At 38.9% G+C, this 13,510-nt stretch overlaps 1 protein-coding gene across 4 annotated transcripts in view; it reads left to right on the forward strand.

Annotated features, from left to right (window-relative positions):
- The window catches only part of TTC27 (tetratricopeptide repeat domain 27), a 312,437-nt gene that overhangs the window by 24,027 nt on the left and 274,900 nt on the right, over positions 1 to 13,510 (forward strand). For 3 of the 4 annotated variants that reach the window (XM_077135030.1, XM_077135029.1, XM_077135028.1), the window contains exon 4: positions 8,619 to 8,759. In XM_077135030.1, coding sequence (XP_076991145.1) covers positions 8,619 to 8,759 — 141 coding nt within the window. Of the gene's footprint in view, positions 1 to 8,618; positions 8,760 to 12,463; positions 12,559 to 13,510 lie in introns of those variants that run through there. The other variant, XM_077135031.1, reaches the window with a different exon arrangement.

Below are 13,510 nucleotides of genomic sequence, written 5' to 3' on the forward strand. Positions count from 1 at the left end.
AAGTGTTTAATTTTGAGGAGTTCCCATTTATTTATTTCCTTCTTCAGTGCTCTTGCTTTAGGTTTAAGGTCCATAAAACCGCCTCCAGTTGTAAGATCCATAAGATATCTCCCAACATTTTCCTGTAACTGTTTTATGGTCTTAGACCTAATGTTTAGATCTTTGATCCATTTTGAGTTAACTTTTGTATAGGGTGTGAGAGATGGGTCTTCTTTCATTCTTTTGCATATGGATATCCAGTTCTCTAGGCACCATTTATTGAAGAGACTGCTCTGTCCCAGGTGAGTTGGCTTGACTGCCTTATCAAAGATCAAATGTCCATAGATGAGAGGGTCTATATCTGAGCACTCTATTCGATTCCATTGGTCGATATATCTATCTTTATGCCAATACCATGCTGTTTTGACCACTGTGGCTTCATAATATGCCTTAAAGTCAGGCAGCGCGAGACCTCCAGCTTCGTTTTTTTTCCTCAAGATGTTTTTAGCAATTCGGGGCACCCTGCCCTTCCAGATAAATTTGCTTATTGGTTTTTCTATTTCTGAAAAATAAGTTGTTGGGATTTTGATTGGTATTGCATTGAATCTGTAAATCAATTTAGGTAGGATTGACATCTTAACTATATTTAGTCTTCCAATCCATGAACACGGTATGCCCTTCCATCTATTTAGGTCTTCTGTGATTTCTTTTAGCAGTTTTTTGTAGTTTTCTTTATATAGGTTTTTTGTCTCTTTAGTTAAATTTATTCCTAGGTATTTTATTCTTTTAGTTGCAATTGTAAATGGGATTCGTTTCTTGATTTCCCCCTCAGCTTGTTCATTACTAGTGTATAGAAATGCTACAGATTTTTGAATGTTGATCTTGTAACCTGCCACTTTGCTGTACTCATTTATTAGCTCTAGTAGTTTTGTTGTGGATTTTTCCGGGTTTTCGACGTATAGTATCATATCGTCTGCAAACAGTGATAGTTTTACTTCTTCCTTTCCAATTTTGATGCCTTGTATTTCTTTTTCTTGTCTAATTGCTCTGGCTAGAACCTCCAACACAATGTTGAATAATAGTGGTGATAGTGGACATCCTTGTCTTGTTCCTGATCTTAGGGGGAAAGTTTTCAATTTTTCCCCATAGAGGATGATATTAGCTGTGGGTTTTTCATATATTCCCTCTATCATTTTAAGGAAGTTCCCTTGTATTCCTATCTTTTGAAGTGTTTTCAACAGGAAAGGATGTTGAATCTTGTCGAATGCCTTCTCTGCATCAATTGAGATGATCATGTGATTTTTCTGCTTTGATTTGTTGATATGGTGTATTACATTAATTGATTTTCTTATGTTGAACCATCCTTGCATACCTGGGATGAATCCTACTTGGTCATGATGTATAATTCTTTTAATGTGTTGTTGGATACGATTTGCTAGAATTTTATTGAGGATTTTTGCATCTGTATTCATTAGAGAGATTGGTCTGTAGTTTTCTTTTTTTGTAATATCTTTGCCTGGTTTTGGTATGAGGGTGATGTTGGCTTCATAGAATGAATTAGGTAGTTTTCCCTCCAATTCGAGTTTTTTGAAGAGTTTGAAGAGAATTGGTACTAATTCTTTCTGAAACGTTTGGTAGAATTCACATGTGAAGCCATCTGGTCCTGGACTTTTCTTTTTAGGAAGCTTTTGAATGACTAATTCAATTTCTTTACTTGTGATTGGTTTGTTGAGGTCATCTATGTCTTCTTGAGTCAAAGTTGGTTGTTCATGTCTTTCCAGGAACCCGTCCATTTCCTCTAAATTGTTGTATTTATTAGCGTAAAGTTGTTCATAGTATCCTGGTATTACCTCCTTTATTTCTGTGAGGTCAGTAGTTATGTCTCCTCTTCCATTTCTGATCTTATTTATTTGCATCCTCTCTCTTCTTCTTTTTGTCAATCTTGCTAAGGGCCCATCAATCTTATTGATTTTCTCATAGAACCAACTTCTGGCCTTATTGATTTTCTCTATTGTTTTCATGTTTTCAATTTCATTTCTTTGTGCTCTAATCTTTGTTATTTCTTTCCTTTTGCTTGCTTTGGGGTTAGCTTGCTGTTCTTTCTCCAGTTCTTCCAAATGGATAGTTAATTCCTGAATTTTTGCCTTTTCTTCTTTTCTGATATAGGCATTTAGAGCAATAAATTTCCCTCTTAGCACTGCCTTTGCTGCGTCCCATAAGTTTTGATATGTTGTGTTTTCATTTTCATTCGCCTCGAGGTATTTGCTAATTTCTCTTGCAATTTCTTCTTTGACCCAGTCGTTGTTTAGGAGTGTGTTGTTGAGCCTCCACGTATTTGTGAATTTTCTGGCACTCTGCCTATTATTGATTTCCAACATCATTCCTTTATGGTCCGAGAAAGTGTTGTGTAAGATTTCAATCTTTTTAAATTTGTTAAGACTTGCTTTGTGACCCAGCATATGGTCTATCTTTGAGAATGATCCATGAGCACTTGAGAAAAAGGCGTATCCTGCTGTTGCGGGATGTATTGTCCTATAAATGTCTGTTAAGTCTAGCTCATTTATAGTAATATTCAGATTCTCTATTTCTTTGTTGATCCTCTGTCTAGATGTTCTGTCCCTTGATGAGAGTGGTGAGTTGAAGTCTCCAACTATTATGGTATATGAGTCTATTTCCCTTTTCAGTGTTTGCAGTATATTCCTCACGTATTTTGGGGCATTCTGATTCGGTGCGTAAATATTTATGATTGTTATGTCTTCTTGTTTAATTGTTCCTTTTATTAGTATATAGTGTCCTTCTTTGTCTCTTTTAACTGTTTTACATTTGAAGTCTAACTTGTTGGATATTAGTATAGCCACTCCTGCTCTTTTCTGGTTGTTATTTGCATGAAATATCTTTTCCCAACCTTTCACTTTCAACCTATGTTTATCTTTGGGTCTAAGATGTGTTTCCTGTAGACAGCATATAGAAGGATCCTGTTTTTTAATCCATTCTGCCAATCTATGTCTTTTGATTGGGGAATTCAGTCCATTGACATTTAGTGTTATTACTGTTTGGATAATATTTTCCTCTAACATTTTGCCTTTTGTATTATATATATCATATCTGATTTTCCTTCTTTCTACACTCTTTTCCATATCTCTCTCTTCTGTCTTTTTGTATCTGACTCTAGTGCTCCCTTTAGTATTTCTTGCAGAGCTGGTCTCTTGGTCACAAATTCTTTCAGTGACTTTTTGTCTGAGAATGTTTTAATTTCTCCCTCATTTTTGAAGGATAATTTTGCTGGATATAGGAGTCTTGGTTGGCAGTTTTTCTCTTTTAGTATTTTAAATATATCATCCCACTGTCTTCTAGCTTCCATGGTTTCTGCTGAGAAATCTACACAAAGTCTTATTGGGTTTCCCTTGTATGTAATGGATTGTTTTTCTCTTGCTGCTTTCAAGATCTTCTCTTTCTCTTTGACCTCTGACATTCTAACTAGTAAGTGTCTTGGAGAACGCCTATTTGGGTCTAATCTCTTTGGGGTGCGCTGCACTTCTTGGATCTGTAATTTTAGGTCTTTCATAAGAGTTGGGAAATTTTCAGTGATAATTTCTTCCATTAGTTTTTCTCCTCCTTTTCCCTTCTCTTCTCCTTCTGGGACACCCACAACACGTATATTTGTGCGGTTCATATTGTCCTTGAGTTCCCTGATACCCTGTTCAAATTTTTCCATTCTTTTCCCTATAGTTTCTGTTTCTTTTTGGAATTCAGATGTTCCATCCTCCAAATCACTAATTCTATCTTCTGTCTCTTTAAATCTATCATTGTAGCTATCCATTATTTTTTCTATGTTTGCTACTTTATCCTTCACTTCCATAAGTTCTGCGATTTGTTTTTTCAGTTTTTCTATTTCTTCTTTATGTTCAGCCCATGTCCTCTTCATGTCCTCCCTCAAGTTATCGATTTCATTTTTGAAGAGGTTTTCCATTTCTGTTCGTATATTCAGCATTAGTTGTCTCAGCTCTTGTGTCTCATTTGAGCTATTGGTTTGTTCCTTTGACTGAGCCATATTCTCAATCTTTTGAGCGTGGACAGTTATCTTCTGCTGCTGGCGTCTGGGCATTTATTCAGATTTCTCTTGGTGTTGGACCCAGCAAGGTTGTAATATTTTTCTGTGAAATCTCTGGGTTCTGTTTTTCTTATCCTGCCCAGTAGGTGGCGCTCGTGGCACACGTTTGTCTGCGGGTCCCACCAGTAAAAGGTGCTGTGGGACCTTAAACTTTGGAAAACTCTCGCCGTCCTGGGGGTTCTCTAGCCGAAGCGGCTTGAGCCGGCCCGGGGTCCGAACGCAGGGTGGGTTGCTGGTCGCCGCAGCCAGGGAAAGAGCCCGTCCGAATTTCCTAGTCGGCCCTGGGCAACACGCGTGGCGGGAGGGCGCCAGCGGCAGCGGCCCGCCCGAGAGAGTGCACGTTCCCCGGGAGTCACGGGGTCACCGTTCTCCGCGGCCTTGGGGTTTCCGATCCAATTCTCTCAGTTGGTCCGGGGGCTGCGCGTGGTGTGGGCGCCAGTCGCCTTGGTTTCAGGGGACCACCTCTCCAATTCTCCCAGCCGGCCCGGGAAGGGGGAAGGGAGTAACTCCGGCCGCTTGCCACCCCGCCCGGTAAGGCCCGCGCGCCTCGGCGATCTCACCCGAGCTGCTTCTCTCAGCCAGCCAGCTGTTCCAGGATGGGGTACGCTGTCTTTTTTATCTCTGTTGTGGCTTTGGGCGCTTTCTGTATCGTTTCTACTCCCCTAGTAGGTGTCCTGGAGAAGAAACTAAGATCCGCGCGTCTTACTAAGCCGCCATCTTCCAGGAAGTCCGGGAGTTGTAACTTTTGTTTAGTCTGTTTTTATTGAAAATATAAGTAGTCCTCTTTAAAAATGGACATATTTCCCAAAACCTCTGAAAGCACCGTATTAGTTAGGGTTCTCTAGAGAAACAGAATCAACAGGGAACACTTGCAAATGTAAAATTTATAAAAGTGTCTCATGTGACCGCAGGAACGCCGAGTCCAAAATCCACAGGGCAGGCTGTGAAGCCGATGACTCCGATGGATGGTCTGGATGAACTCCACAGGAGAGGCTCGGCAGCCGAAGCAGGAATGGGGCCTGTCTCATCTCATTCCTCCTTAAAAGGCTTCCTGTGATTAGATTAAGCATCACTAATTGTAGAAGACACTCCCTTTGGCTGATTACAAATGGAATCAGCTGTGGATGCAGCTGATGTGATCATGACCTAATCCTATGAAATGTCCTCATTGCAACAGACAGGCCAGCACTTGCCAATCAGATAAACAGGTACCACAACTTGGCCAAGTTGACACATGTCCCTAAACATGACAGCACATTTCGAACTTAATTGGAGTATCAGTGTTATATCACAGTGAGAAGCAGATGCTGATTTACTTAAGCATAGGATTGGAAAGCATTTAGCTCTTTTTTGATGAGTTAGTATCTCTTCTAATACTAAGAAGAGGTATTTATTTTATGTATTTATTATTTGCCTTGTTAGTACCACCTCTAGAGAGTTTTGGAATCAAGAATAGAAAGTTTTGGTAACCAACCCCTGACCTTGAGTATCAGAGTTAGTGATATCCAGATTGTTATATATCATAGTCTGTCTCCTTGTATAACTTTTATTTGTTATACTGTTAAATTACTTGTTATTTACTTTTAGGTATTTAATTTAAAAGATAATGATATGAAATTTGTGCTAGAACAGGTAGTTATATTTCTCATCTCAAAGGGATTGTTATAAGGATTCTTTTCTGTATCTTCTGCTTCTTCAGTTTGGTTTGAAATTTTGGAAATAAAAATCTATTTAAATTTACAGGTTGATTTGATGAGGTTGTGCTTTTTGGGCACATTAGATAGGTTCTTTTCTCAAGTTCTCGTATCAGTATCCAGTTGTATGTTCAGTTCCTTCAGTACCTGGAGGGTTCACGAGATCCATATGACTCCTGGTGTCCAAGCCTGAACTCATGATGAAGTTCTTCTCCAAAGGGGATCCTCTTCTAGTGTCCGTGTCTCAGTTATCCACGCCACCATAAGGCAGTGTGTCAGTCAGAAGGCCAGAGTCATCCTGGCCTTGGCGCCTTCCTAATGCTTCATACAGCCTGGGCCTTGCTGAGGGGCAGAGATGAGGAAGACAGCTCTGTGGGAGGGGCAGCATGGGGTAGTGGGGAGACCGCTGTGGAAGTCAGAAAGCCTGGCCTGTCGCTGCTCTTCAGCACTGACTTCTGTATGCTCTTGGCTTCACTTAGCTTTTCTGGACCTGCTTCCTCACTTCTGAAACTGAGGCAGCTGCAGTAACTTCAGAATGGTTCCTTAATTAAAAAAATATCCTTTAGTGAAGATAACAATGGGCTTTATTTGTGGTTTAGTGGTAACAATTCGTGTTAAATCTTTGTTCTATTACGTTTCTCAGTGATGATGAAGGTAGGATAGAGGATGAACCAACACCCGTTTCCTTCTTGCCATTATTGAGTAATTTTAACGAAGTGTTGAATCAGGGCCTTGCATTACTTAGATTATTTCATTTAATCCTTACAGGTACCTTATAAATTATTTCATTCTACTTTATGGTTGGTGAAAGAGAGGCTTCTGTTAAAAATTTACCCAAGCCCAAGACTAGTAAGTAGCGGAGATCTTAGGGCTGTGCCTGTGGTGTTAAAGCCTGTCTTTCTAATGATTCTGCTCTCCTACGTTTTGTTTTGTGTCAGCTGTCAAAATTCTGCAGTCTCTATTTGAGAAACACAGGCACCTTGTTCATGGATACGTTGTCTGTTCCAGAGACAAGCTCTATTCAGCAAAGGCATTCTTTTGTGTATATATGGCCTTTTATTCATTGTGGTCCATGGTTATATGACTACTCAGATTTAATGGGTCAGACCTTGCAGACTGGTTGGCTTGATAGGAACTATGGAGCAGACATGCTTTTTTCTGCTTCAATTTAGTAATATATTTTATTTAACCTGATATATCAAAAATATTACTATTTCAATGTGTAATCAATCTAAAAAATGTATGAGTGAGATATCTTACATTCTTTTTTCACAATGTCTTTAAAATTCAGTGTGTCTTTTGTACTTGCAGCACATCTTAATTCAGATAAGTCACACTTTAAATGCTCCGTAGGTTTTGGAGAAGAAATCCCTCATCTGAGTTGGGAAGAAAGGAATGCCACAATTGTTAGTGACATCTGCTATGAGCATGGGCTACAGCTGGGTCAAGTTGCAGGCCATGTGTCTGTCCTCCATGATCTGGGTTCACCCTGGCATGTGTTCACCTCTGTTTTTTTTTTTTTTAGGCCAAAGGACTAGATGTGGCTGTTTTGAGTCTGCTCATTCTAGATGATGAATCTGTCTACAGTCTGACCTTCAAGCCCATTGATTTTACCCAGTCTAAGTAGACTGTCAGTCTTAGCTCTGGGGCCTTCACCTGGTTAGCGCAGGGCCCAGCAGCTCTGGGAGGAGGCACCATCCTACAGAGAGGCACCCGGCCTCACAGGGCAAGTGCCTCCTGGATGTGCAGATGTGCTTCTTTTTTTTTTTTTTTATTAATGCTTAAATTTTTTTTTAAATAGCAAAAAACACCAAACACAAACATTCGTAACTTTTGATCATTCTGTTCTACTTATATAATCAGTAATTCACAATATCATCACATAGTTGCATATTCATCATCATGATCATTTCTTGGAATATTTGAATCTATTCAGAAAAAGAAATAAAAAGAAAACAGAAAAAAATTCATACATACTATACACACCTCCCCCTCATCCATCACCAGCATTTCACTCAATTTATTTTAACATTTGTTCCCCCTATTATTTATTTTTATTCCATATGTTTTACTCGTCTGTTGACAAGGTAGATAACAGGAGCATCAGGCACAAGGTTTTCACAATCACACAGTCACATTGTGAAAGCTGTATCATTATTCAATCATCCTCAAGAAACATGGCAACTGGAACACAGCTCCACATTTTCAGCAGTTCCCTCCAACCTCTCCATTACATCTTGAATAACAAGGTGATATCTATTTAATGTGCAAGAATAACCTCCAGGATAACCTCTCAACTCTGTTTGGAATCTCTCAGCCATTGACACTTAATTTGTCTCATTTCACTCTTCCCCCTTTTGGTCAAGAAGGTTTTCTCAATCACTTGATGCTGAATCTCAGCTCATTCTAGGGGTTTTTCTCAATCCCTTGATGCTGAGTCTCAGCTCATTCTAGGATTTCTGTCCCACGTTGCCAGGAAGGTCCATAACCCCTGGGAGTCATGTCCCACGTAGACAGCGGGAGGGTAAAGTAACTTATGAAATGATGATTACCTTTCAATGATACCATTTTCTTAAGCTCCTATTCCTCTAAAGTTCAAGCAGATAGGTTGCCATTTTTCAGGGAAGACTGCATTTGTAGATTTCTAAGGGCATTTGCAATATTACAGTTCTCTCCAGTGCCAATTACTGTGTAATAGGTTAATATCTTTGATTCAATGCTGAATTACAAATTAATTCCAAATTAAAAGTCTATTTAATATTAAAGACACATAAAGATTAATATTTCATTAAATTATATCATTTGGTTATATTACTTTTTTTTTTTTTTTTTAGGCCAAAGGAATAGATGTGGCTGTTTTGAGTCTGCTCATTTTAGACGGTGGATCCATCTACAGTCTGACCTCGAAGCCTATCCTGCTGTTATTAGCTCGAATTATCCTAGTGAATTTGAGGCATAAACTAACAGCTCTTCAGGTAAGGGAAGAAAAGGGTTCTTGGAGCTACGTACCCAGTTGTTACTTTGGTTCTTATTAGCATCAAACTGTAGGTGTGAACTTCACAATGTTTTAGTATATTCCATTTTCTAAATCTTCTTTTAGGTATTTAACTTCAAAATCTGAGGAAAATAAGGAAAGTCTTTTCTTCTCCCATGAGACTCATCTAGTATAAAATGACATTATATTGAATCTCTGTTAAAGGATTACATATGTATGTATGCATTCTTTGAATATTAAATATAGTTTAGATCTCATAGACTTAAACATTTCATATGAGGATAATGAACAATAGCCAGTGGATCTTTTTTTTTCTTTCAATTTTATTGTGGTATATTTATACACTACACAAGCCATCCAAACTATGCAATCACTGGTTCAAAAAGTATCTCACATGGTTGTACATACGTCCCCATTATCAATTTTTTCCATCACATAGTATTCATCGTCATGATCATTTTTAGAGCATTTGCTTCATTCCAGAAAAAGAAATAAAAAGACAAAAGAAAAAATCCATATTTCATACCCTTTACCCCTCCCTCTCATTGACCACTAGTATTGAAATCTACCCAATTTTTTTTTACCCTTACCTCCCCATTATTTCTTTATTTTTTAATCCCCCTTTTTTTACTCATCTGTCCATACTGTGGATAAAGGGGGCATTGGACACAAGGCTTTCACAGTCACACGGTCACAGTGTAAAAGCTATATCACTCTAAAATCATCTTCAAGAAACATAGCTGCTGAAACACTTACTAGGCACTCCAATAAACATAAAACTAAAAGGAGATATCTATATATTGCATAAGAATAACCTCCAGGATAACCTCTCAGCTCTGTTTGAAATCTTTCAGTTATTGAAACTTTGTTTTGTCTCATTTCTCTCTTCCCCTTTTTTGGTCAAGAAGGCTTCCTCAATCCCCGGAAATCCCAGGAGTTCCATCCCATGTTGCCACGGGGATTCACACCCCATGTCCCACACAGGGGGATGGCAGTGAGTTCACTTGCCGAATTGGCTTAGAGAGAGACCATATCAGAGCAAGGAAAAGGTTCTCTTGGGAGACTCTTAGGTATAATTATCAACTCAGCTTCTCCTTTGCTGGAATAAGTTTCATAGAGGCAAGCCCTAAAATCAAGAGCTCAGCCTATTAAATTGGTTGTCCCCACTACTTGAGAGAATATCAGGAATCCCTGAGATGTGGAAGTTTAATATTTCCTCCCCTCCTCCCATTCTCCAAGGGGACTTTGCAAACACTTTCTTATTCACTGCCCAAATTACTCTGGGATGTATTCGGGCATCACTCCAACCTGGACAAGCTACAAGCTCTTAATCCCTACTCAAAAGTTTGTGTAATTATGGTGTTTGAATAAACTCACCATAGAAGTTAAATTAGATGTTGTGCTACCAAAATATAAATTTTGCACCAAATAGGGATCTCTTCCTTTGGTCTCTCACAGATGTTGAGGTTTTAAAATATAGACTGTATCATTCTTTACCCTGTGTTCTGATTTACCTTAGTCCTATCCAGATCAGCTTCATTCATATCTCTAGTTGAAGTCTGATCACTTTTTTTTGTTTTGTTTTCGATCACTTTTTTGAGCAGTTGCTCTATGGGGTAATGCTGGCTTTCATAGGTTCAGAGCTCTAACTCTGAGTCTCAGGTGTTATAAATACCCGAAGTTCCAGGGAGCAACCAGATTATGCACAAACAACTCAGCATGTCGGATTTTAGGAAATACAGTTACAACTCCAGAATAGATGTGACTGCTCTAATTGCTTAACAATCTGGGAGCCTTTATAATAGGCCTCGACCTGATAACCCATGCTTTTGATTTCAGTTCTTCGAGTTTTTATGTTGTAGTTAGTCCATATGAGTGAGGCATGATATCTTTCAAAGGATCTTAATACTATTTTCTGGTTCACATCCTACCTTGTTTCATTATTTGGGTCAGTTTTAGTAGAGCATTTTTTGAATGTCTGGTATGATATCTTATGTGTTTTTTTCAGGTTACATATAAACTAATGAGGAGAAACACTTATACTCAGGAAAAGCTAATATGTAGTAGGAAGTGATAGAAGCCACAAGGGGCATTGAATAAAGATGCTTCGGAGATTTAGTGGAAGGAGAGAGCATGTTTTATTTGTAGAATCAGGAAAATCTTCAACGAATACGTGGTATTTGAGCAATTTTTAAAGGGCCAATATGCCAGATTGTAGTGTGGGTTAAAAGAAAGGAAAGCATTTCAGTGAGAGGAAACAGTGTAAGCAGGAATGCATAAGTTGTAGGCATGGGGAATGAGAACAGACTAGTTTGGATATAAAACTATATATATTTAGTATATCCAAATAAATAAATAAATAGTTTGGATGTAAAGGCTGGAAAATTATATTTTGCCCTGGAGGACCTTGGATGCCTTGGTTAAACTATTCAGTGATGTGTGGGAAGCCTCTGAAAAATTTTGAGTGTGAACATGAAATGATCATAACAGGTGTCAGGATGATCACTTGAGTGGTAGTGCAGTGGTGGAGCCTGGGGGACCAATTAGAAGAGGGTTGTAGTATGAAGGGGACAAGTGATGAGGAACTTAACGAGAGCAGTGGTAGCCAGAAAAGAGACAGGAGGCATTGAAGAGGGAGATTTGACAGGAAGTGGAAACTGATTAGATATGGGCTACAAGTCAAAGATGAACTGTGGTTTTCCAGTGTAGGACTCTACTAATACCACTGATAAAATTGAGAAAGCCTTCCTGAGTTTGGAATATCCAAAGATCATGCAGGTTAACCTTTATTTGATATTCTATTAAATCTTTTACTCTCTTAGGAAAGTAGGAGCTTCTGTATTAGGTTGTCAGCTGTGCAGTGTGGAGTCTCCACTGTGATTACTCTGCTGTCGTAGTGCAAAAGCAGCAATAGATAATGTGTAAATGAATGGACATGGCTGTGTTTCAATTAAGTTTTATGTTTCCTGACACTGAAATTTGAATTTCATATCATTTTTTTTCCTAAGCTGAAAACTAATAGACTTCTTTTAAAAACCATGACTTTTCATTTGAAATCTTTTTTAACTTTTTAAATTATAAAATATACAAAGAAAGAAACAATAATTTTCAAAGCACACTTCAACATGTAGTTGAACACATCGCAAAGTTTGTCATGGGATCTATTCTATAACCTAGATTTTCCCTTTTAGCTATTCAAAAAAGCCGGAAGGAATGTAAAAAAAGTTATTCAGCAGCCAAACTCATTTGTTAAATCCCATTTTCTCTGTTATACCTCCTCCTTTTTTAATCCTTTTTCCAACTTATAGTGATTTTTTGACAGTACCTATTCTGACTTTTTCATTTTGAGAAGGGGTGTCCACACTAAAGGATAGGGGGATGAAATAATCTTGGAGAGGGTGGTCTCTCTGAGTTTCAGGATTTATCTGATTTAGGAACCCCCTGGGAATTATATGTTCCAGAAAGGAAACCCTAGTGCATTAATGCTTTACAGTCTCAGTTCAATCCCAAGGTGCTCTTATGTGTCAAAAGGAGTGACCTTGGTTGGAGTTTAGCAGACCAGACCATGGCACTTAGCACTATCTGACTGGAGTTTGCATAAGAATAGCCTCTCCATTGTGTTTGATCTCTCTTGGCCACTGATGCCTTATTTTTATTACACTTCTTCCCCTTTTTGTCCCAAAGGTATTATCAGTCCCATGGTGCCAGGGCCAGCTGCATTCCCAGGAGTCTTGTCCCAGTTGCCAGGAAGATTTACACCCTTGGGAGTCATGTCCCACGTAAGTGGGAAGGCAGTGAGTTCACCTGCTGACTTGGCTTACAGAGAAAGGCCACATCTGAGCAACAAAAGAGGCTCTCTGGGGGTGATTCTTATGTATGATTATACATAGGCTTGGCTTCTCTTTTGCAGGAATAAGTTTCGTAGGGGCGAACCCCAGGATCGAGGGCTCAGCGTGTTGGATTGTTTTTCCCATCTACCAATACTTTCTAATTGTCAGCCCTCCATAGTATGAAATGTATCCTGGTACATTTAAGCTATACAGAATTACAAGGCCTTATTCCTGTTCTGGACTCCAGGAGTTTGAGTTGTTTAAGTGCTATCCAGACAGTTTGATTTAGATTATGTGTTACAGAAAATTTAGGTTCTAGACATAATAAATCTCTCTGCCTTTGGTCTCATACAGTAGCTGGAGGTCCAGAGTACATTGTCCCTAATGTTTATTCAGTTCATTGTGTGCCTCCTGATATCCCTCCTTTTTTGTAGCCACACCATTTTCCATCATATAAATGCATCACCTTTTGCCATTGTGCGTCTCAGTCATTGCATCCTTTGGCTCCCTCCATCTATTGGACATCATGGATAATGTCAGACTAAGCAAACCATGTCAGTACAGTCAGCAGCACTCTCAATTTTAGGCAATTTTCGTTGGTCCATAATCACAAAGAACTGGCAAACACAGTGTCTCTAACTATCAAATCAAAACTACCCCTTATTGAAGCCCCTGATACTGTGTCGAACATTAGGGACACCCACATCAGTAGGCCAAGCCCATGAAGCTTAAAAAGCTTAACCTACCTATAGGTATGCCTAAGAGTCCCCTCCGAAGGACCTCTTTAGGTCATTTTTTATTTTTTTAGCAAGTTTTTGTAATTTTCTGTGTAAAAGTCCTTGACATCCCTATGCAGACTTATTCCTAGATAACTGATCCTTTTGGTTGCTATTTTTTAAAA

The sequence above is a fragment of the Tamandua tetradactyla genome, chromosome 17 (genome assembly GCF_023851605.1).
Source record: "Tamandua tetradactyla isolate mTamTet1 chromosome 17, mTamTet1.pri, whole genome shotgun sequence".
Lineage (NCBI taxonomy): Eukaryota > Metazoa > Chordata > Mammalia > Pilosa > Myrmecophagidae > Tamandua > Tamandua tetradactyla.